At 39.8% G+C, this 24823-nt stretch overlaps 1 protein-coding gene across 1 annotated transcript; it reads right to left on the minus strand.

Annotated features, from left to right (window-relative positions):
* Nucleotides 1–1004: 1004 nt before the first annotated feature.
* On the minus strand, nucleotides 1005–24120 carry LOC145409101 (glyoxylate/hydroxypyruvate reductase A-like). The gene is made up of 9 exons (XM_080279644.1): nucleotides 24018–24120; nucleotides 19211–19308; nucleotides 15054–15137; nucleotides 14231–14347; nucleotides 12678–12777; nucleotides 10080–10176; nucleotides 7594–7707; nucleotides 5755–5911; nucleotides 1005–1469 (listed from the first exon to the last, which is right to left on the minus strand). Exons 1-9 carry the CDS (start codon nucleotides 24118–24120, stop codon nucleotides 1338–1340), a joined length of 1002 nt encoding a protein of 333 aa, XP_080135770.1. The 3' UTR covers nucleotides 1005–1337.
* Between the last annotated feature and the right edge of the window lie 703 nt (nucleotides 24121–24823).

Consider the following 24823-nt stretch of genomic DNA (forward strand, 5'->3'; position numbering starts at 1 on the left):
ATATGTTTTTACTGTCATTATAGTCAATAATGCTCTGCTCTGGACTTATCCCTTCAGTCCAATAAATGCTTCCACTATGTCTGTCAGCAGCATTAAGGCATGGGGGAAAAAAAATTGTTGATTGCAGTTGTACTAGATATGGAATATTGATTAGAGACCATCAGAAGAAGTGATGACTAAATTTGTGGCAAAGAACATTAAATCATGAGGTCAAGGTAATGCAAAACATGAAATAGGATGATGCTCCCTTGGCGGAGGTACTCGTATTTACTCACGGAGCTCTCATTTATATTTTATTCTCACTATTGCCTGATGATCTTATAATTTTAGTTTAAGAGGGACAGTTGAAAGTAGAGAGATTAAATACAGCCTTCATGAACCCTGCAGCTACAAGAGGTCTCTACTAAGTTTCATTAAATCATCTGTCTGGCAGCCAGAATAAATGAAAAAATATGTGCTGAGGATGAGGGGGCTTAGTAACTATAAGTAAACAAGCTAGCAATGAAGCAGATGCCAAGTTACACATCATATATAAATTATTCTGTATACTGTTGCTCATTTTTTATTTTAAAATAGTATGTACAGTACTATAATAAAACATATATAAGTTCATTACAGAAACTTGTCCTTTGATAATGTGCCTCATGTCAGTTAGCCACCGTATTCTCCTCACTGTAGTGATATCCCGGTAACCTATATACAGTATATTGTATTTCATTCTTTCTGCCTCCAAACAATTGATTCAACATAGTCTGTCCTACTGAGGGTCGTAAAAATGATGCTTGAAGTGATAGGCTAGTACGGATGATGCTTACCGTACTAAATTCATTTCACTGTTAGTGGTCCTTTCTCAGGAGGAAAAATAAAAAATAAAACAAATAAAGCAGTAAATAAAATCACCATACAGTAACAAGAAAATGAAAAAATATAGGATTAATAATGTTGAGGAGCTCTCATAGTCTGAAGTATAGGCATAAAGTTCAGACCTGTAAAAGTTGTTGAGTATCCCTCTTGTAAATGATCAGTATACCCAAAACTGAAGTACAGTACCGTATCTATCTATCTATCCATCTATCTATATATTTATATCAATATCAACAGTCAGTCCTATAGCACATTATAAAGTACATATAAATATAGGTAGTTATGATAAATTTTTATCTTCTATTCCACTACTGGCAGTGCTGTTGTGTGGGAGCAAATCGTCCCATTTCATGGATTAGTGGTTTATATCCATCATCATTATCATCATCATCATCGTAGTCACTGTCATGGGGGGGGGGGGATCAGAATGCTCCAAATAAGATGATGAACATTTCCAGGAAAGAATACACCTCTTAGTACCCAGCCTCCCAGTTGATTATGTTTAGGACCGGTTGACCATTAATGAAACGGCGATAGTTGTCAACGAAGCATTGTCCCACATCTTGTGCCCGACTTACACCTGCTGAGTGAGGGGTCATCACCACCTGGGGAGGAGAGGCACATAATTAAGCATGAAAATGTTGTTATGTAAAGCGTAAATGGCAGAGTATGAACCATGTTAACACACACATATCTTCCAATCTTCAAATATGCATTTTTTTTTTTTTTTTTTTTTTTTTAAGCAAGGAAGAAGGAGCCAAAGGCCAGAAGCCCACAAGATTGTTTCCTCCCAGAAAAAAACAAAAACAAGATAACAGAGAGCCAAATTGAAGATCCATGCATTTCGAGATGCCTGGACACATTGCGTTTAAAAGACCTGAGGTCATAGGCAGTAGGAAATACACACAGAGGGAGACAGTGCCGAGTTGACCTGTTGCAGACAGGAAGGACTGGGGGTAATGGATAACTCTTGCATTAGAAAGCTGGGCAGAAGAGATGAGTGTTTGTTGTTAGACAAGTACTATGCACCCACCATAGTGGTGGAGGGATGCAAGCAGACAGTTCAGAGGAGCAGAGATCATTGAAGTAGCGATAGAAAATAGATAAAGATGCAACAATGCAGCAGCAAATAGACAGAGTTTGAAGGGAGCCAGTAAGAGGAGGAGAGTGAATGAGACAAAAAGCCCTAGACTTTGAGATGGTTTGGGCAAATGGAGAGGATGGAGGATGACAGTTGGGTGAGGAAAGTGAGAAGTGTGTACATCAGGGGTAGGGTTGCAAAGAGGCAGACCGAAAAAAGCCTGGGATGAGGTCATTGTGTGACCTCAGGGATAAGGGACTGAAAAGGGAGGCTGCCAGAGTTCAAGCAGCATGGAAAGCCACCGTTAGGTGACCAAGGCTGACACAGGTAAGCATGTTGGAGCCTGTATAAACAGTACAAAGAAATAATTGTAATTTTATTATTACTATTACAGGTATTTAGTTATTTATTTGTTTGCTAATTAGTCCAAAATAAAGCAGAGAAAAATTGCCTCTTTAAATCCCATTAGGGTTTTCAGTGCTGGCTTCCTAATTCCTCCTGTGATTTCAGTACAGATTCACTGTTGTTATTTTTTATCACATCCTTCACTAACAAAGATGGTCTGAAAACAGGGGACAGGTTCTCCAGTCTCTCCTAAAATACTGTTTTGGGCCGAAAGATGTCATTTTGGGGTTCTATTTGTGATGGAAAAGAAGGAATACATTGCCTAGGGTTTTTGTGGAAATGTTGTTTTTGATCAACCCCAGTTTGTCTAACCAAGCTGACCCATCAACTGCAGGATTGCCACTGCCCCTGCAGGGCTGTCCTGTGTAGTGAACCGATGTTCCCCTGTGGCTGGCAGCGCCTCACCACAACAAGGCACGGGGAATAGTGTGGAGATTTGGTTCCTGGTGGATTTTTTATTTGCATCTTTCCACCAAGTTAACAGGGGCACCACAGCAGGCTCCACTTCATCTATTACCCAGTTATATGGTTACAGGAAACCATTTGGCATGTCATTTTGTGTTATCACCTGGGGTGCAGAGAATAATAATAAAAAGTGAGAGGATGGAAAGGGAGAAATAGGAAGAGAGGAGGGCATACACAGAGACAAAATGAGAAAAGGGAAGGAAGAAATAGGTGGCACAACATAAAGTGAGTGGATGACAGTCACCACCACCTGCCACCATGTGTAGTTGAACTGCATATTAAGCATTAATATATACAGAAAAAAGAATTAACAGATACAGAATAAATTAATAAATAGAAAAGAAAAAAAAATAGTTAAATACACAAAACTCACCTTAATGGTTGCCTATGATGATCAAAATTTCATAATGTCATCATGAGTTACAAAATTCTCTGTGCTGGTGAAGTGATGCAAAAAGTAAGTACTGTAGGTTATGCTGTAGTAGTGGAGTCGAGTCGCATGTGTTCAAATTAGTTGGTGCGATGAGATGTGGAATAGTTACTTTTGGAATGCACTTCTGGTGGTGCTAAGGGATTGTTCAGTGACTCACACCCAATTTTTCTAAGTTTTTGCTATGCTAAACTGCTTTTACTCAAACTGGCTCAAATTTTCATCCTTTAGTAGTTTACTTCCCATAGCTTTGTGACACAGGAAGACAGCACTTTGCATGACTAGCAGCATATTTTAATATTTCTTGTTATGCTTCAGCTCAAGATGAAGAGATGGCAGTTTTAGGAGAAGTTATGCTAAAAACAATATACTGTAGTTAACAAACTTACTGTTTCTCCATTATAGTATATCAAATAATGAGCCCCAGTCCAAAACTGTATCATGTCATTATGAGTAACAAGTTCAGTGTGGCACGAAATTGTGAAAAATGTCGTGTTTTGGTGGTGGGGTCCAGTTGCCATGGTAGTGTGCATATGGCATGCTGTTTTGCTAGTAAACTGTCCTCAGCATTCAGGAAACGGGTAAATAATATTTCACTTTAAGCAGTGCCAACTTTTCTTTCCCAAATCATTTTCTATATTATTCTTGCCCATCTTTTAATTGCAACGGTGATTTCCAGTTGTTCTTGGCACCACATCCTTGGATTTTCCATATGCATTTGGTATTCTGGTTACACGTATATCAGTTATATCAATGGATCATGTGTACAGCACTGAGCCCTTTCTGCCAGTTTGTCATTATTATTTTATTCTTGCTGCTACCAGACTATTTTACTCAGCTTAGGAATGAGTGTTTATAGTGAGATGGTTATAATAGGCCATCTTTACTCCCTCCAGGTCAGAAAATCTCTCCATCAGAAGAAAATCACCAAAAGATAGCAAGAATAAAAGTGATATCCTCTAGCTGAAGGTTCTGTGTAATTTGAGGAAGCACAGTACGGTACTTCACAGCGTAGGTCTTAATCCTTTAAGTGCTGAAATAAGTTACTGGTAACCTGAAAGTGCATTTATGATCAGTTTATCACTGAGTTATTACCCTGTTGCTGTTATTGAAAAAAAGTGAAGAGATTTAGTGTAAGACTCTTTGATCTTTGGGGCATGAATCAGAGGTGAAAAGGAAGCCCATGTACGATCATGAATAAAAGTTTGCCTAATATTTCATTATTTTTAATGCAAAGAAGAAAGAACTAAAGGCTAAATCCCCACAAAAATGTTTTTTTTCATTCATCATCCAGTCCTACGTTGTCCCATGAGAAGCGTAGGAGCCTGGGGCTAGGCAAGTTGGTGACCAGTCTCACTCATCCGAGTGGCATTCTGTGAGCAATAAACCCCAACCACCCCTTGGATACAAACCTTCACTGGCTCAATCTGATTGGAGTGCTGTAATTATATACCTACTAAACCACCAGCCTCCAAAATTCCATCAAAGAAAAATTAAAGAAAAAGAGCCAAATTCAAGATATGTTCATTTTGAGATGCCTGGACACAATTGCATTTATTTTTATAGGTAGGAAGAATAAGCAAAGATGTTGCTGTATTGAATGGGCATGGGGGGGGGGGATAATGATGATGATAATGATTAGGGGAGACCTCTTGTAGTGAGTGAGTAAAGCCTACTTCAGTCTGAAAAAGTCTCTTGTCTGTCTATCACCCAATCCTTCATCAGGAACCCTTAGTCCAGACATTTAATGTGAGTGGTCAAGTGCTCATTCATCAGTGGAGTTTATGTGAGCAATAAACCCCAACCACATCTTTCATAATACCTTATGGATCACACCTAGTTGAAGCACCTTGAGTCACTAGGCCATAAGGTGTCCAGCTGGTTATATGGTTACCACCCATCAAAGCAAACACTTTTCTAGGCTACAAAAACCGGTTGGTGTCACTCAAAAGCCACGCACCACGTCAAGTGCATAGATAATGGGTGGCCCCACGGTCTTTTCACAGATTATCAGACTTACTTTGTGGTATTAGAGTACAGTATAACATAATGACACCACAGTGAAAGAGCTAACCTTCTCAATAAGGGTGATGTCCTCTTTACTAAACTCCCACTGCTGACAGATGATTTTCTTTAATTTTAGAAAGTCCACCCATATTGAAAGGGTTTACTGACCCCTTCAATCTGTTGTCATGTTTTCCATTTATTCTTGTTATCACCAGACAGTTTAAACAACTTAGCACAGTCCTCAAGTAATGATGTAGTTAAAGAAGGCTATAGCTATATCTGATTCCTGCAGCTCCACATGTCACTTCAAAACTGAATGAAAATCATGTGCAGATAGCAGAAATAAATTACAAATGGCATCACTGGATTCAAAAGGTTAAGGCCATATTTAACCCACTTAATTCAAAGTCTCTCCACAACTGAATATAGTCACCAGAAGGGGGTAATAACTACCAGTAAATGAAATAGATGCCCCTTGGTTTAATAGACTAATTTAACTAACCTTGGGATGCAGCCATAGTGGACTGTCTTTTGGTAGTGGTTCCTGAGGATAAACATCCAATATGGCTGCTGAGAGCCAGTCAGCATCCAGCGCCTTGATCAGGTCCTTCTCACTGATCACATCCCCTCGACCCACATTGATCAGCACCGCATACTTTCTGTTAGATCATCATTATTATCATCAAAGGGTAATAATCAGCCCTGTTCATGTTACAGTATTATACATCATTAGAGTAAGAACTCATTATAATGAACTAATTGGGGCCCAAGCCACTCTGAAAAACGTGAAATTTCGATAAAAGCGACATCCGGACTTCCCCCTGCTAACTCGGACTTTTTCCGACATACCGGTATCGGAAGTTAGTCCAGATAGCATGAATGGTTTTTAAACTGTTTTGACTATCATTGCAGTACTGTACTATGTACTTCACTACATTAATCAAGTAGTATACTATATATAATAATACTGTACTATACACTGACAAACATGTCTTTTATTTGCCTTATTGTGGTGAACATAGCTGAAGTGGTCAGGCAGTCCGGACTGCTTCTGACTTTATCAGACTTTTTCCAATATATTGGAATTTAGTCCGGTAGCTCCTCGATTCCGCTAAAAGCAAATTCCAGTCTATTGAAGTCCGTTATATCGAGGTTTTACTGTATCATCATCATCATCATCATCACCGTCATCCGTGTTATATGTACGATATATTATTATTATCATCCTTGTTACAGTGTTATTATTACCATTGTAACTACCAGTCATCATCATCATCATCAAGAGTCTGTTATTATGCTCCAGGACACTGGAGCATTAATTTAATTATATATCATCTTGTTCCATCATCAGCTGCCATAATGACCAGCTTGTTCCATCTTAATCTGCCATATTTACCAACTTCATCTCTCAGTCTTACTCTCTGTCTACCTCTACCCCTCTCTGCATGTATGGGATGAAAATGCATATGTTTCTAGCAAGAGTTTTGCTTGCAACAGAACTTTTTTCTCATGTGCAAAGATTAAGCCCAGCTTCAAGCATTGCCTCAAACTGACTGCCCTGAAAGCAGATGGTGACATTTTTCACTTAGTGTATCTACTATACCATGTACTGGTAATGCCATTAATCATGGAAATTTATGTATGCAAGTCAATTCTTATCTGCTTCAATTTAAAATTGGCAATCCACATTTAAGGTTGAACTGTACCGAGAGTACAAAATGTTCTGACATGCAGTATAACTAACAATTAATTGTACAGAAACTATAGTCTTTAAAGTCACAAGACACACTGGCATGTCAGTAATATTCTGCTGAGTGCTATGGACGGCCATGCTGGTTACCATTCCATACAGTCAAAAATTATGTCTTCTTGGACAGAAGCTGAGTGATAATGAGTGTTGGGGTGAGGACTTGAGTGAGGGACTGAGGGCTACATAAAAAAAAAAAAAAACAGGGGACTGTAATTGGAAGTAATTATCTTCAGTTAATGATGCTGGAATAATTGGTCTGTTGTTTTTAACTAACGTATTTTTGACTAACATGTCACATTCAACAACACAATTGTGGTAAACCATTATTTTAACTCCTCGAATCTGGGTGATGTCCCTTTTAATTTATTCTTCCTGCTATTAGACAATTTTATGCAACTTAGGAGAGGCTTCTCACACTGACAGGGTTGTTTAAGGCTATGTCTAACCTCTCCAGCTCAAAAATATTTATCCTCAGCTAAATAAGGTCATCACAAGATGGCAAGAATGGAATGATAATTATAAAATAGTCTTGGTATTCAAAGGGTTATAGTCCTTGGTATTGAATTTGAAAACACAGGCCAGGCTACTCACTTAGCATGACTCAGTATATTCCCACCAAGTAGTCCTCTCGTAGCTGGGGTTGACGGCATGATGTTTACGATGTAGTCACATTCTCTTAAGAATAGTGGAAGCTCCCCACTATGCCTGAAATAAAAGGAAAGTCATAATGCTACTTTGACTTCATGAACATGTCACCTTGTATTCATATTTATTTTCTTGCTGTTCCCAGATGATTTCATGCAGATTACAAGAGATTCTCTGAACTGCATGGGTTAGACCAGAGAGCAGGGTGATATGGATGTGATCAGTTTGTGGCCAACTCTTATTGGATTAAGATGCCTTTCAGAAATGGTTTTGTCACAGAGTCATTTTATCAACTACCAGGGTGAAAAAAGTAATAAAAGTCATGTCAAGTGCATCACCATACATAATTCATCCAGTAATTTTTGTCTTTTATTGACTTTTTGCTTCTTTAACTTTCATAATGTAATTTATTTTCTTATGCATTCATTTACTTTATCCAGCCATCATCTTCATCTTTAACTTCTTCCACCTTTTACCTCACTTCCATGTACAAGGTCTGTCCAAAAAGAAGCCAATTTTTAAATGGCATACCAACTAGCAAGCGTAGCGTAATCGCGACAGGAGTGCTTTGAGCATTAGTCAAACACTGACTGCATCACGACATGTCACGTAGTCATAGAGGTACACACACTTGAGAGGACATGTCTTTAGTGCACTTGGCAGATTTTCTTATTATCACTTCTGTCATCTCAAATTGGTGACCTTTCAGGATGGGTTTCAACTGGGGGGGGGGGGGTTCCACAGGGGCCAAATCTGGAGAGCAGGGTGGCTGGGGAACGACAGTCTTCTTGTGCTTCACTAAAAAGTTACAGATAAGGAGTGACATGTGAACAGGTGCAGTGTAATGGTGCAGCAGGTTTTGTTTGTCCACATCTCAGGCCTCTTCCTTCACAATGCCTCCCTCAAAAGCTTTAGGAATTCCAAGTAGACCTCTTTATTGGCTGTTTGTCCATGTAAAACAAACACGATGAAAAAACGCCCTTCAAATAAAAAAAGACGATCAATATCACAGTCACATATAAGCTACTGACTTTATTTTATTTTTTTGTCCCAGTGCCAATGTTCCAACCCACTGTGAGGACTCCCTTTTTGTTTCGACATTGTAGCCGTACACCCATGTTTCAGTACCTGTTATGACATTTTTCATAAAGTTCTCATAAGCATTTGAACAATCAAACAGCTCCTGACTAACTATGACATGGTCTTCTTTTTGCTCATCTGTCGGCAGGCTTGGCACATTTTGCAGCAACACAATGCATCTTCAGTTTTTCGGTTAAAATTGGGTGTCACAAACTTTTATAGTTTGCCTACTTCTTGGGAAACTTCACAGACTGTCAGGCGGCAATTTTCACAGATCACAGCATGCACTTTCTGAATGTGGTCATCATCTATTGGTGTGGAAGGCCATTCAGATTTGGGATTGTCTTTGATGGTGTTCTTCCCAATTTGAACCACTGACACCATTTTGTGATATTGCATACGACACAAACAGTCCTCCCCTTAAGCCTGTTACAGCATTTGAGGAAAGTCTCCAGAAAAGTTTTTCCCAATTTGAAACAGACTTTTATGTAAACACATTGCTCTTCAATATCCCTCACTGTTCAACTTGCAACAATTTGCCAAGTACACTAAACACATGTTCACTCAAGCACGTGTACCTTGATGACAAAGTGAGATTTAGCTAGTGTTAGACTAAAGCTCAAAGTCACCTCTACACAGCACTCCCGTTGTGATCACACTATGCCAGATAGTTGGTGCACTATTTAAAAAGCTCAGTTTCATTTTGGACAGGCCTCATACAGTACCCCCCCCCAATCCACAACCATTCACTGTACTGATAAGATCAAACCATCTAAAAGATTCCATTCACTATTAGCAAGCAGCATAGCGGCATTTGCATTAATCATTTTTGAAGTAATCCACCCATTATAGCAGTAACAGTTTTACTCCCTGTTTCATTACCTTTGTACCCCTCATAATCCTCTTCATACATTCCAGTCTGTACTGAACAATGTTAGGGACAACACATACCCTTGTCTAACTCCAACACTAATATTAATCTTCTCAATCAGTCATCAATATACTTTTTAAAACACAGGGTTTATCATTAGTAAATTACTGTACTGTATATAAAAGTGGCTAAGCAGTTTAATTCAGCTGCAGATTTTCTGGGTCCCAGATTTTAAGGATGTGTGTAGACCACTGTAAAAAAAACAGTAACAGCCAATCCCATTTTACCTTACTTTATGTGCCAAGGCTCATAGGTAGGCAACTGTAATTCAACACATAAAAGGGTAGATGACCGGCCTACTTCCTCTGATGTCGATACTTGCTTGAAAAGCTTTCAGTTACCTTGAGGTAGTATGTTGCATGAACTAAGGTATTCAGACCACTAGAACCACCAGGCTTTTTGTTTAAATTTAAACTCTCACCTGTATTTGTCCACATCCTTTGATCTGTTTTCTGGTGATGGTTCAGTCCTGGTGTAGGCATGGACAGTCGATCTCAGAGCTTTTAAACTCCTGGCAACTGAAACAGTATTTTAAAATATGACCTTTGTATTAGGCTTTACTTTAACTTTGCTTTTTTTTTTAGTTAAGTAGAGTTATTGACAGAATTAACATTCTTTCCCCTTGACCTAAAATTTCATCCTTCTGCACCTTATTTCCTAAAGTTCCTCTGGCAGTGAAAGACAGTGCTACAGTCTGCATAATTTCCAGGGCACATTTCTGTGATCTGCACCATATTCTACTGCTAATCTACTGTCGTAACTCAGCATTCAATTTGAGGAGACGGCAATTTTATGCACAGTTAAGAGTCAAAAGGTGTAGGGTTGTTAATGCTGGCCTTATATCCAACCAACACCTATCCCTCTTCACTTTTGGGCTCTCACTAGCCTAACCCAGAGCTAATCTTCTCTCTCTGCTGTTTCAAATTAACTGTTATACTGGCAGGATTCACAGTAGGCCAGGATTAGTAAGACAACTTTGTGGATGACCAAACATATGGTATTTCAACATCTCACATCTACTGTATGTAGATGATGTTCACTTGGTAATAGTGAAGAGGAGTTTTATAGACTGGTTTAAAGAGGATCTGAAAGGCATTGGAAATAGCCTAAGTGATAGTTGTTGAGTACTAGGATGACACAAGTGTGATATATTAGTGAATGATGAAAGACTCAAACTGCTGGAAAACAACAAGTACTTGGTCAGAAAACAAACCGATTATAGTTTTGTTATGGCAACATAAAACACTTGACAGGCAGCAGAAGACAGTGGGAAGACTTTAGTGGGCTGTATTAAAGTTACATATCTTCTTAGGTTTATGGTGTGTGATTGTCCCCCCCCCCCCCAAAAGGCTAACACACTTGTGGCACTTCACAACCAAGTCAAAGTGAAGGGAAAAGAAAAATGATGTTTTCTGACAGCAGTAAACTACTCTGGTAAATAACTGTTTATCGTGGAGGCTGGTTGAGCTCCTTGAAAAATACAATCCCTCTGGTCAAAACATGCCCAAATCTAAGAGTGCACATAAGGAACCATCAACCCAGCTTGTTGTGCTAATTGATCAGATGCATTTATTATCATTTTATGTAAGCTCTCTCTCAATCAGGAAGTCGTTTGGGCTTGCTGGATGTTTGAATGTCGGTGTCTTGGAGTCCTGATGTATTGCAGTTATAATTTAAAAACTTGTAAAAAGGAGTATCCCTTTGCTGTTTTCAAATACAGTAATCCCTATACTATCCAGACGCCCACTTTTTGGACACCCCACTTACAGGACATTGTGGGCCTGGACCGTCAGAACCCAAAAATGGCCAAGAAAAGAAAAAAATCCCCCCCAAATCTGATTTTTTCCCCTCCCGTAATTTGAAATTGCCGCGCGGCGCTGAACAGCTGTTTAGACCATGGCCCCTTCACCCCTTCCTTCCTCCCTTTTCTCTCCTCCCCTGTCAGGGTTGCCATTTGGTATTTTTCATTACCAAATGTGGGCCAATTTGGTAATGAATCAGAATAATTCATTACCAAATGGATTTTTCACATGTATGAGGATGCACAGGATGGAGGTGGTGGATTGTCTGCTCTCTCTGATTAATCTGCTAGCCTACATAGCGTGAAAATAATCAATATGCTGTTAATTATAAGGAGAGTGATTACATGTATTTCCACTTGTATATATAATTAGTGAAGAATAAATGCTAGCTTTACGAATTTGGTAATGAAAATTGAGGAGTTTGGTAATTATGGCCATTGCAATCTGGCAACTCTGTTTCCCTGTCACCAACAGTCACTGCCTAACTTCGATCGTGAGCAGATGCTTATCGCAGTGGATGCCACACGTGCTTGTTTTTTGTGAATAAACAGTGAATAAACTGCAATACCTTGCCAGTAGACCACATGGGAATTTAGTGTTGTGCAGTGTTAAGAAATCAGAATTTTAGAGTGCAAAGGATTAACTGTGGAGTGCAAACTGGCGGTTGAAACTGGCGTGGTGCAATTCACAATGTGCAGTGTTAAACAATTATAACTCATAGTGCAAAGAATTACTGTAAGTGCAGCACAGCACTGGATTACTGTACTTGCTTCAAGAGCATTTACACCACTGCCAAAGCCTTAGAAAAGGCAGCCACAGACGTGCTGTAAGTACCCTGGCTGAGGTACAGTCACTTCTAATTCCTCATTCTTTGGTTCCTTTTCATTTATTTCATGCTTTACGTCCATTATTGGTGTGAATAGGGTCTTAAATAGGTTTAAATAAGTGCTATGCATGTTCGATAGGGAGTTATTTAGGTGGTTTTCAAAGTTAGGCTGGGTTAGGGTCCTTAAGTACCAGTCCAGCAGGCAGGGGCCCACTTTCCAGACATGCCTTTGGCTCTGTTATATCGGATAGTGAAGGGATTACTGGTTACACATACATTCCACCATTAAGATCAAACTGCTCATTATTTCAGATTACTGGATCCCACCCTCCACCCTAGTTAGATTGAAAGAGAGAGAATGAGAGAGAGAGACTATAAACAACAGACCTACCCTCTTTGCCAATGATGCCCATACCAAGAACTCCCACAGTGAGATCCTGGAGGCTGCGGTAGTATGCAATCTTCCCATCATGGTGCCAAGTGCTATTCAACTTAAATCACAAATGAAAAAGTTTTACTAATGTGATAATTATGATGAAAACAATACCTCATCATGTACACTGGATATAAAAATATCACACAGGAGGGTTTCCGTTAATACCCTAGGTGATCATTATAGCTCCCGATATTCCAAAGTACTTTATTTGTTATCATCAGAATATATGTATGCTGATGGTACTGGGTAGGAAATGTCAAGCAAGAGATAAATATACCATACTTTACAAACCAACTGTATCAGTGTTAGGTTGAATTATATGAGATTTTGCCACAACCACTAACTGTAGTGTCAGACTGTTTTACGAGAAGTGTGCACTGTTACTTTTGACTCAGTGTACCAACAAAAAGTAACCATGAGCTGCTGTAAAGTAAGGAACACGAAGGAAGTGATGTGATGAAGAAATATGCAAGTCAAGATAACTATGGAACAGATAGAGTAATGTAAGTTATATAAATTACTCTTAAATTATGCATAAAAATTGCCTTTTAAAGTACTGTATGATTGCTCCCTTTAACACTGATCTACCAGTTCCTCAGATTTACAGTACCAGTTTTAAGAACTTAAGTGATATTTTGGGAAACATTTTTGACATAAGTAGGACTGCATATACAGTATAACCATACCATACCAATACTCTGAATGGGGAGAGGAGGGCTGAACACCAAATATGGTTTAAAATAATAATGGTAAGCTGCATACACTATACAATACAGTACTTTGCCAGACAACTTGTTCATAGAGCTACACCCTCTCGACCACCATTTGAAACTTGTGGAAAGTCAGTGTAAAGTTTACAAATAAATATGAACGTGTTGTGCCTTCTGCAGTTAGATATCCGTCTCTTCATCCTGCATAGCTATCATCCATATACCTCTTCCCTCTGTCCCTCTGCCTCATCCTCAGTCATCCCTTTCCCCTCTGTCCATCCACCCCACCCACACTCAGTCAGTCAATTTCTCCCTAACACCTTCCAGTACGTCCACATATACTTCTAAGATGTCCCTTTGCTTCTGATAATTTTACTGACTCCACCACACTGATATGCTCTCCTAGTCAATCTCTCACTCTTACTCTGTTCACTCAGTATAGCCAGACTACCCCAGGGTGCTCCTCTCAACATGCTCCAGACATCTATACTTCTGAGATGCCCCTTTGCTTCCTCTAAATTTTGTTGACACCATCTCACCCTTACACTCTCGTAGTCAGTCTCTCTCCACCTCACTCATACTCTCCTAGTCAGTCTCTCCACCTCACTCATATTCTCTTAGTCAATCTCTCCACCTCAGTCATACTCTCCTAAGCAGTCTTTCCACAGTACTTATACTCTCGTAGTCAGTCTCTCACTCCCCATTCACCCCACGTGGCCAAACCACCACAGTACTGCTCCTAATGCTTTCTAGACCCTCCACATATACAGGTACTTCCATGATATTTCTTGGCTTTACCTGGTGCTGCCTTGATTCCAACCACCCTCGCTCGTGGCTGATGATCCAACCTAATGTATACTCGGCCATCAGTTGGCTGAACGTCTCACTTGTCATCCGTGACACAGGGTACAGTGGCTTGGGCTGGGGGAAAACATGAAAATTCTACTTCTCTGTGTATCTACTTACCTATCTGTACATCTACCTGCATTTGTTTACCTATCTATCTATTTATCTGTAGTCAAGAAGGGGTGGTTACAGATGAATTACCTCTGTGTTACCCCACCCTCCACCATCAGGCAGGCCTCCCTACTACTACCACCTCCTCACTGATGTACCGGTAGTAGTACAATACTATGGTTCTACATCCATTCTGTACCCCCCCTTTTTTTTAACACCCTGCTGTATTTTAGTGTTCATCTATTGTTACAGTCCAACTCTCATTTTGGAAAGATGGCAATTATACACCAAGTTCAAATGGCCATAGTAGGTTTCTCTACAACAGCACAATCTGTAGTAGTTAATGGTGTAATTTTTCAACCATAGGATTGAAAAGAACACAATATCGGTTTATCGCAGGAAATCATAGGTTTTGTACATCAGTGAAGTCTGCGACACTTCACATCAGGACTTGTGGAATTTCTTGTTGCTACCATCTTTTAAGTTATCTTGGACTTTAGTATGTTACTTGAAAAGTTAATGATGATCATCATTATCCTGACCTGTTTCCAACTTAAAAGCTGAGATGTGGTAATATTCAGAAAAGGAAAGAATACAAAGTGAAATTATCAATGGCATGTCCAGTGAAATGAAAGGTAATTATAGGTTAAATACTGTTTCCCACCTTATCCTTAAAGTGAGCAATCAAAGATTCCACTCCAGCCCACGTCCCTTGTACCCACTTCAGTTTTGGCAGCCTGTCAACCATCTGGCAAGAGAGAGACAGACAGTGAGGACAAGACTAAAAATCCATCCATCCATAAATCATCCAGCCGTTTATTGGCCCTTGCTGTCCAGAGCATAGAGTTCAGGATTAGGCTACCTAGTACAGATATTTTGAGAGAAGGGTAGTCAGTTGCATTTCCCTGAGCAGCATTAGGTAAGCAGATAACCCTGCCGATCCTCAGACTTAGACCCATACAGACCACATTGCTATGGTCAAAGCACCTTAACCCACTAGACCACGAGGCACTCATTTGTTGGCTGTGGTATCATCTAATGTAATAAACAGTTTATACCCTTTAAAGTCCAGAGTATCTTTCACACACCAAGTAAACCTTGCAAATTTTGGCTATACTGTATCTCCTAAACAAAACCATCCACATATTTTCTTTCATTTCAGATTAAAAAGGAAAAAAGTTGCAAGCCATATAAAGCCTGGCTCCATCTTACTAGCAAAACCATCTGCTTAGTTTTTTCTAATACAAGTTATACATACACCTGCAGGAAGGACTGATTCTGTTCTCTCTAAAAAAAAAAGGGGGAGGGGAGGGTACAGTCCCTTACAACATGCATTCCCAGACATACAAAATTCATCAGTTTTTATTTCTTGTCAATTCCTTAGCTTCTTCAACTTCCATACCTTGCTATCCTGTACACTGATTTAATCATAACCATACACCATTATCTTGGCATACCATGCTGCATCCCATCTCTGTTTTCATTCACATATTCCCTTTTCACTACCTTACATTCATTCTGTTACTGTTATGATCCATGATTTTCCAGTTCTAAATAGACATAACCTACCCATATTCATTTCTGCTTTTCAGGAAGGTATTAATTCCATCTTGTGGAGTGTCTGTGATAAGTGGGTGCATAAGAGATGTAGCGATATTAGAGGTATACTGTGAGATGATGCTGATTTCATGTGTGCGGTGCTTCGGGAAGAGCTTGTGGAGATTGTCAGATGTGAAAGGAATGATCTTGATGGTGAGTCTCTTGAGTGTGTGGAAGAGTTTTTTTATTTGAGAGACATGTTATGTGCTGGAAGTGGGGCTGGAGCTAGCTCTGTGGCTAGAGTGAGGAGTGGTTGGAAGAAGTTCAGGGAGCTGCTGCCTCACCTGATATTGAGAGGGCTCTCTCTCCATGCTAAAGGATCTTTGTATGCAGCATGTGTAAGGAGTGTAATGCTGGAGGGTAGTGAGACCTTGGCAGTAAAGGAAGAGGATATTCGCAGGCTCAAATGTACCGAAATGACGGTGATTAGGTGGATGTGCAGTGCATCCTTGAGTGCGAGGCTTGGGGTGGGGAGGGGGGGACTAGGTTTATGATGGAAGAGTTAAGAGGCAGTATGGGACTGGAGTGTTTGGTACTGTGATGAAGAGAGGTAGATTGAGGTGGTTTTGGCATGTGGAGAGGATGGGAGATGACAGTTGGATGCAGAAAGTGAGAAGTGTTAATGTTAGGGGTAGGGTTGTGAGAGGTAGACCGAAAAAGACCTGGGACAAGGTCACTGAGTGTGACTTCAGGGATAAGAGACTTTATAGGAAGGCTGCCAATGATAGAGCAGCATTGAGAGCCACCATTAGGTGACCACATCCGATGCATGCAAGCATGTTGGAGCCTTTAAAAATGAAACAAACATTGCTAATTAAAGAAATAATTGAAGTGTTAGATGTCACTGTACTTCAACATTTGACTACAACAGCATCATATACGTTTCATTCTCGGTACCTCCAGATGGTTTTATTTCATTTAGGAGAGATTTTTCAAATGCCAGGTGTTAGCCATGGCCTTCATTAACCTCTTTGGTATGAGAGATCTTACCTACTGTAGGTTGAATATCATCCAGAAGCATCACTGAACTGAAAATGTTTAAAGATTAAGTACAGTACTTAATTATAATAATACTATTTTATTTTAGTCTTGTTATCTCCTGACAGATATCAGTATTATCTGCTGAGGAGGGAGTTTTTAACTTGAAAAATAATGTGTACCACCAGCTTTCATTAAATGTTTCATTATCAGGGGACTTCCTGTACTGAAAGGTGGGGTGGGGGGCATTGATGATACTGAAAAGATTAATTACTCATTATAGGTATATTTTTTCTTTCATTTATTCTCCTACCCCCCTCCCCCATTAAGTTGACTTTTAATTGCAGAAAATTATCTATGAGATGGTCCATTGCCGCCTATAAAGTAAATTTGGCAGTCTCTGTTAATTCGTAGTAGAGTACCACCTGTGAAAGAGGAGATCGGAGCTGTAATTAGTGAAAGAAGGAAGAACAAGAAGAATGACAGAGAATGAGAGAGGTACATGAGGATAATGTAGCCCAGAAGCATTTCTGTATGGACCTCTTCCTGTATGAGGGTTCATAAAGGACAGCAAGGCATTGCGAGGACCAGATGGCGATGACTGGGTACTAGCCGTATGCAAAAAAAAAAAATGTGAATTTTAAACTTATCCTCGAGTTACACGGAGGACTAAATGTATGTATGCATTTTAATGGTTGGCTTGTAAAGGCCTAACATTTTTCCCTTGAATGCAGGTGATGTAAAAATGATTATGTAGGAAAATTGGTTATTGTATCGTCAGAGAAATAAGTACAGTAATCCCCATACTTTCCAGACACCCACTTTCCGGACATCCCACTTACCAGACATTGTGGGCCTGGACCTTCGGAACCCAAAAATGGCCAAAAAAAGATAAAAATCCCCCCCAAAATCCTAATTTTTCCCCACCCGTAATTTGACATTGCCACGCGGCACCGAACAGCTGTTACACCACAGACCCTTCATCCTTTCTTTCCTCCCCCCTCCCCTGTCAGGGTTGCCATTTGGTATTTTTCATTACCAAATGTGCGCCAATTTGGTAATGAAAAATTCGTTTGGTAATGAATCAGAATAATGCATTACCAAATGGATTTTTCACGTGTATGAGGATACACAGGATGGAGGTGGTGGATTGTCTGCTCTCTCTGATTAATCTGCTACCCTACATAGCGTGAAAATAATCAATATGCTGTTAATTATAAGGAGAGTGATTACATGTATTTCCACTTGTGTATACAGTATAATTAGTGAAGCATAAATGCTAGCTTTATGAATTTGGTAATGAAAGTTGAAGAGTTCGGTAATGTGGCCATTGTGATCTGGCAACTCTGTTTCCCTGTCACCAACAGTTACTGCCTAACTTCAATTGAGAGTAGATGCTTATTGCAGTGGATGCCACACGTGCTCTTTTTTTGTGAATAAACAGTGAACAAACTGCAATATCTCGCCACTAGACCACACAGGAATTTACAGTGTTGTGCAGTGTTAAGAAATTAGAATTTAGAGTGCAAAGGATTAACTGTGGAGTGCAAATTGGCGGTTGAAACTGGCGCGGTGCAGTTAAGAACAGTGTGCATTGTTAAACAATTATAACTCACAGTGCAAAGAACTAAGTGCAGCACAACACTGGAGTACTGTACATGCTTCAAGAGCATTTACACCACTGCCAAAGCCTTAGAAAAGGCGGCCACAAACGTTCTGTAAGTACCCTGGCTGAGGTACAGTCACTTCTAATTCCTCATTCTTTGGTGCCTTTTCATTTATTTCATGCTTTACGTCCATTATTGGTGTGAATAGGGTCTTAAATAGGTTTAAATAGGTGCAATGCATGTCCGGTAGGGAATTATTTAGGTGGTTTTCAAATTTAGGCTGGGTTAGGGTCCTTAAGTACCAGTCCAGGAGCCAGGGGCCCACTTTCCAGATGGGCCCACTTTCTGGACATGCCTTTGGCTCTGTTACATCGGATAGTAGAGTGATTACCGTACCTTCCTGCGTTACGACAAATACAGAGTGGAAAAGCTGAGCCCTCTGAACCATGTGTCGGCAGAGATAGGAATTGTATTGTGTTTTACCAGTGGTAAATTTTCTTCAGATAGAAATGGGAAAATGTTTTTTCTTCGACTGTACAAAATGAACGTGTACAATATGGAAAATGAGTTTAAACTGATTATCTGTATATTTAGAATGAGTACAAGTTGGCCATGTATGAAAACTTTGTACACCCACCTGAGAAAAAAGGTTGTTGTCTATCAGGAGCACTTCTGCCTCTTGCAGTGCTGCCACCTCATCATCACTCACTTTCTTTTCGTATTTGCCAGGAATATCTGAAAAAAATTGGAGTCCCATCACCACCAGACATCTACCAGGTACCTTAACCCTCACACCATGATGACATCTTGTTTAATTTATTTTTACCTCAGTACTAAGTAGTAAGTGGAGGCACCAGTCATCCACACACTCATTGTAGTGCTGCCTTTAGGGAGGGGACTATACACTTGAGTGACAAGCCAGATGGTTTCCTGTAACCCTGAGAACCATTTACATTGCTGAGTGGTAACCATGTAACGAAATAACGGAGTGATGTGGAGCCTGTTACGATGTCCCTTTTACAGTAACTGGGTGGAGAAACAAATGTGGCATCCATCCAGTAACCAAACCTCCACACTCTTCCCCATGCCTCACTGTGGAGAAGTGCTGTGTCGCAAGGAAACATCAGTTTGCCGGATGGGGCAGCGCGGTGGGGACAGTTGCTACCGTACTGTATACACTACGGTATAATACTAATTAAGGGGAAACCTAGCTTTCAGTATACAGATACTGACTGAAACTGGTGCACAACATCTTTCAGTGCATTACTGTGATCTACAGATGCATTTCTAACCAAAATCATCTAGAAGTTGCAGGTGGTAAAGATTTGAATATTATTGTCTTTAGCCCGTAATATTAGTGTTATCTTTATCATTCATTTGTTCATCATCCAATCCTGTGTTGTCCCATGAGGAGCATAGGAGCCCAGGGCTAGACAGGGTGGTCCTGGCATTTAAGATGAGATTGACCAGCCTTACTCATTCCTGAGTGGCATTACATGAGCAATAAACCCCTGGGATATAAACCTTCACCGGCCCAGTCCGATTGGAGCGCCATAATTACCGACTAAACCACCAGGCACCAAAATTTGGTTATATGGTTGCCACCCAGCATAGTAAATGGTTTCCTGGTGTACAGGAAACCATTTGGCTTGTCACTTAGTGTAGAGTCACCCACAGGCAGAAGGAAAAGGAAAGAATGAAGGAAAGAAAGACAGAAGAGGGAGTGCAAAGTCACCCGTAGGCAGAAGGATGAGGAAAGAAAGACAGAAGAGGATGGAAGAAAATAAGGATGGTGGAGAGGAAAGGGCATCACCCAAGAGCAGCACTGCATTGAGTGAGTGGGTCACAGTTGCTCTGAAATTATAGCCTGGCAGTTATAAATTCTCATCATTCCACTCTCATGACAGAAACGGTGCAATTAGACTTGGTCATTAAACTCTCGGATGTGCATCTCAGCTGTTGAAAATTACATACCTGGGGTGGAATTGTTAAACATATACTGTATTTACACTCGATATAGTGCTGGTCTCGGGTCACTTTCTTTTCCTCTCTTCCTTCCATCTTTCCATGCTTCATCCTCTGTTTTTCTTTCCTTCATTCTTTCCTCTGTTTACAGGTGACTCTACACTGAGTGACATGCCAAATGGTTTCTTGTACACCAGGAAGCCATTTACTGCACTGGGTGGCAACAATATAACAAGATTATGGCGCCTGGTGGTTTAGTAGGTAATTAAGGCGTTCCAGTCAGATTGAGCCTGTGCAGGATTATATCCAAGGGGTGGTTGGGGTTTATTGCTCATGTAATGCCACTCAGCAATGAGTGAGGCTGGTCACTCTCATCTTAAATGTCAGGACCAACTTGCTTAGCCCCAGGCTCCTACGCTTCTCATTAGGGCAACACAGAATTAGATGATGATGATGATGTATGTTTTCAAATGATTCTCTGTGGTAGCTAAAATCTGTAGTAGTAGCCTAAATTGGCCACATGGAGAGGATTGGGAATGAGAAGCTGATTAGAGGAGTGTATGTGAGTGATGAGTGATGTGGAGGGGGAGAGGAGGAGGAGAGGAGGAGGAGGAGGAGAAGGAGACCAATTATGAAATTGAGGGATTGAGTGTAGAGAGATATGAGAGAGGATTGTGTGAGTTGGAGGGAGGGCAGCCAAATGTCAGAGGACAGGACGATGTGAAGGCAATTTGTCTCGCTACCCCTTACTTGTTGGGGAGGTAGTTTATTTGCAATGGCAGGGTTGTTAATAATTCTAACAGCCTTGTTCTTAATTTTGTCTAGGTGTTTTAATGCAACCTCTCCACATCCATTCCACAAGGGTGAGGAATATTCAAGCTGCAAGCACACAGGACTCTTATAAATTATAGCTAACTGCTTGTCAGTGAAGAAGTTACGGACTCTGTACATTAATTAATCCAAGTTACTTTGAGGCGGTTTTAGCAAGTGACGTAACAAAGGTCCAGCTGAGGGCATTGTTAAGTGAGATGCCTAGAATTTCAGTTCTTTTGGAGATGGGAATATTAGTAGTACTGAAGGTAATATACGAATCTGGCCATATCTGTCTATTAGTTTATTGTATATATTTAGTTTTACTAGCATTAAATGAGACAAGGTTGTTTTGTCCCCATGCACTGATCATAGATAGGTCTTGATTTATGGAGATAGCTGTACTGAGTTGAGAGGTAGAGATATTAGACTTTGTAAATGGGTGTCTGAGTGTGAATGAACTACAGTATGTAGTGTTGAGTCATCTGCATATGAGTGGATGGGATTGTGGGTGACAGATAAGAGATCATTAATATGAACCAGGAACAGGGTTGGGGCCAGAACTGATCCCTGCAGCATGCCTGCGTTAATTGAGTGGAAATTGGAATATACATCATCTACTTTTACTCTTTATTTTCCTGTCACTGAGATATGAGATCAAAGGAACAAAAGACGTTAGTCCATAGCAGCGGAGTTTGTACAGCAGGGAACGGTGCCATACTCTATCGAATGCTTTAGAAATATCAAGGGCTACTGCATGAGTTTCTCCACGTAAGTCAGTTGATTGATGGATGGTATAAGTTAGAGATTGAATATGTCAAAGGTGGACCTTTCGTGGCAAAAACCATACTGTCTGTGACTAATTAAGTTGTTGGATTCAAGATGTTTAACAATGTGCTTATCAATTAAAGTTTCAAATACCTTACCAAGAGAAGATGTGACTGCTATTGGTGTGTAATCAGAGGGGTCAGAGCAACTTCCTTTCTTCGGAATTGGGTGGATATTGGCTGCTTTCCATGAATTTGGGAATGAAGAAGTACGTATGCATAGCCTGAGTAAATTAGCTAGAACAGAGGCAAGTTTAGGGGAACACTTTTTCAAAACAATTGGCGGAATTCCATCTGGGCCTGGAGCTTTGTTGGTGGGTAAATTGGTGGGTAAATTAAATTACACTCAGCTCTCCAGTCTGCCCTCACCCAACTTTATATATAACATAGGTTATTGGATTTTAAGGCGGTATGCTGTCAGCACCTTGGGCTGTGGAACATGCAGCCATGCTGTACAGTACTTCTGTATCTCTCTGGTATTACCTTTCACTCCCGTATGTAGTACATCTTATGAATTCATTTACATTTCTTAGCACACACTGTAGCTGATGTTACTCCTTCTCCCCACTGTATGTAATTTCTCTTATAAATTCATTTGCACTACTTATCACATGCTTATATTGTTATTTGCTAAAGGGTGGTTGGATATGCCCACGATTATTATAACCGCTGACTGTATAAACCTGTATTTGCTGCAGGTGTGTGTCAAGACTAGCCACCTTCTTTTACTATGTAAGTACATGTACTCTGTTTTGTCTGCATCCTTTTGGCACTGGAAATTAGAAACTTCATGAAAATTCCATGTCAATGAATTCTTGCATTATATAGCCTAGTCTGTATACAGTATTGTCCTTAACCAAAAAGTAGTAAGTTTCTTGAACATATGGTCTGTAATGCTTTAAACTCCTATATTTATATTCTGTAAGCTTTACTATGTGAGGCATTTCTTACTGAGGGAAATTTGTCTATTGTCTTACTCTTAGGTGGAAATGAGACTAAAATCGTTTGTGAAATATTCTCAGGCATTTTTCTCCACCCAAGTTCAAGGAGGAAAGTTTTTTGTAAAATTTAAGAAACATTTCACATTTTTGTTTTTGTTGATGTTATAACTGCTGATTGTGTCAGGTTCTATTCTCTGAAGGAGGTGTGTGGCAAGATCCACCACCTCCTCTTGTTGTATAAGTACAGTACTCTGTACCCTTTACAACACTATTATCAGTCAATCAGTGTTTATAACATTCCTCTGCATAAGCTATAAATGATACAAATTTGCCTTTATACAGCTATAGTTATATATGTATATCCCAAAAATAATCATTGTTAAAGAAGGCAATTCAGCATTGGGTTTTGCTACCTTTCGAGGCATGATTATTATAATTATTATTATTTTTTATTATCTTTTCCGGCATTATTGGTTACTCCCTTAATGTTATTTTTCGATCCATGATTACAGGTTACTCAGTCTAATTTTTTCATTATGTTTAGATGCATGAGTATTAATGACTCTTCTCATTACCTTTCGTTGCATCAGAAATTAAACATATATAACTGAATTCAATTGAAATATTATTGTAAAAGGAAAGTGGTTTCGTTTATATATATATATATATATATATATATATAGATAGATAGATATACATATACATATATAGATAGATAGATAGATAGATAGATAGGATGGTATCTGTACACGATATTTAACATCCTTTACAACAGTAAACATTTCACTTTGTCAACCCCAGAAGTTAACGATACATACTGTAACGTACTTCAGTGTGTTCATTATTGTTCGGCATGTCCAACATGTCACTGTCACTGATCTTATGAAAACGGTTCCTATACCTTGTAGCTTCATATCTATCACGGTGACATCGCTGAGTGCTTCCTGAACCACCTGTGCCAGCCTGGGGATGACAGAGAAGACGTACACCTTCCTGCTGCCCATGATGCCGCTCAGCTGACTGGAGTAGGGTTGCCAATGAAATGTATAAATAGTTTTGCCGTTGCCGGGAAGGGTGTCACAGCAGTGGCCACAAATACCGCTGAATCTCAAATCCGATAGATTGTCATTACCAAAATGTCCAGTTAAGAGCCAGAAAAAGAGTACAGATAATATATTTCCGAAGTTTTCTTCAAATTTCTCTAATGTTACATTTCTTGCTTTTACACGTTAAAATTTGGCGCTAAATAGAAGCAAGTACCTATAGATCTAGCGAAAAGCGCTGAATATGCAACACTTGTGCAGCTCAGGATGCTTTGCTCTGCCAGCTGCACTTTGGTATGGAGGCAACGGGGAGGGAGGGAAGGAGGCATGAGAAGCGAAAATGTTGACTGGGAAGAAGAGATAAATATAAGTAAACTTTTAGGGTACCGAAATTTGCAATGGCGTAACTTACAGGAGAGATGAACTTGACTTTTAAGTCGGCCACTTTTGTTACGTTCAGACTGGGACAAAACTTGAAAAACGAACCAATATTTTTTTATTATTGTTATTCACTTTACGAAACACTACTAGCGAATATTCCTACTGTGAGAGAGGCTTGGTATGGTTCCTTTACCATATATGATTCTCTCCTGTGAAGTAGACTGTAAGAGTACCCAAAATTTTGTCCCTTTTCCTTCACGATATTATTATTATTATTATCATT

Source organism: Coenobita brevimanus, chromosome 79 (assembly GCF_032717465.1).
Source record: "Coenobita brevimanus isolate Jiangsu-jjx chromosome 79, ASM3271746v2, whole genome shotgun sequence".
NCBI lineage: Eukaryota > Metazoa > Arthropoda > Malacostraca > Decapoda > Coenobitidae > Coenobita > Coenobita brevimanus.

Bases quoted from the DNA above. Each gene is read 5' to 3' on its own strand.
- LOC145409101 (XM_080279644.1), bottom strand. From the start codon at position 24,120: ATGGGCAGCAGGAAGGTGTACGTCTTCTCTGTCATCCCCAGGCTGGCA. The intron at 15,138-19,210 runs GTGGGTGTACAA...CTCTCTTGCCAG, and splicing joins ACAACAACCTTTTTTCTCAG to ATGGTTGACAGGCTGCCAAA. The intron at 10,177-12,677 runs GTAGGTCTGTTG...ATACTGTTTCAG, and splicing joins GGGCATCATTGGCAAAGAGG to TTGCCAGGAGTTTAAAAGCT.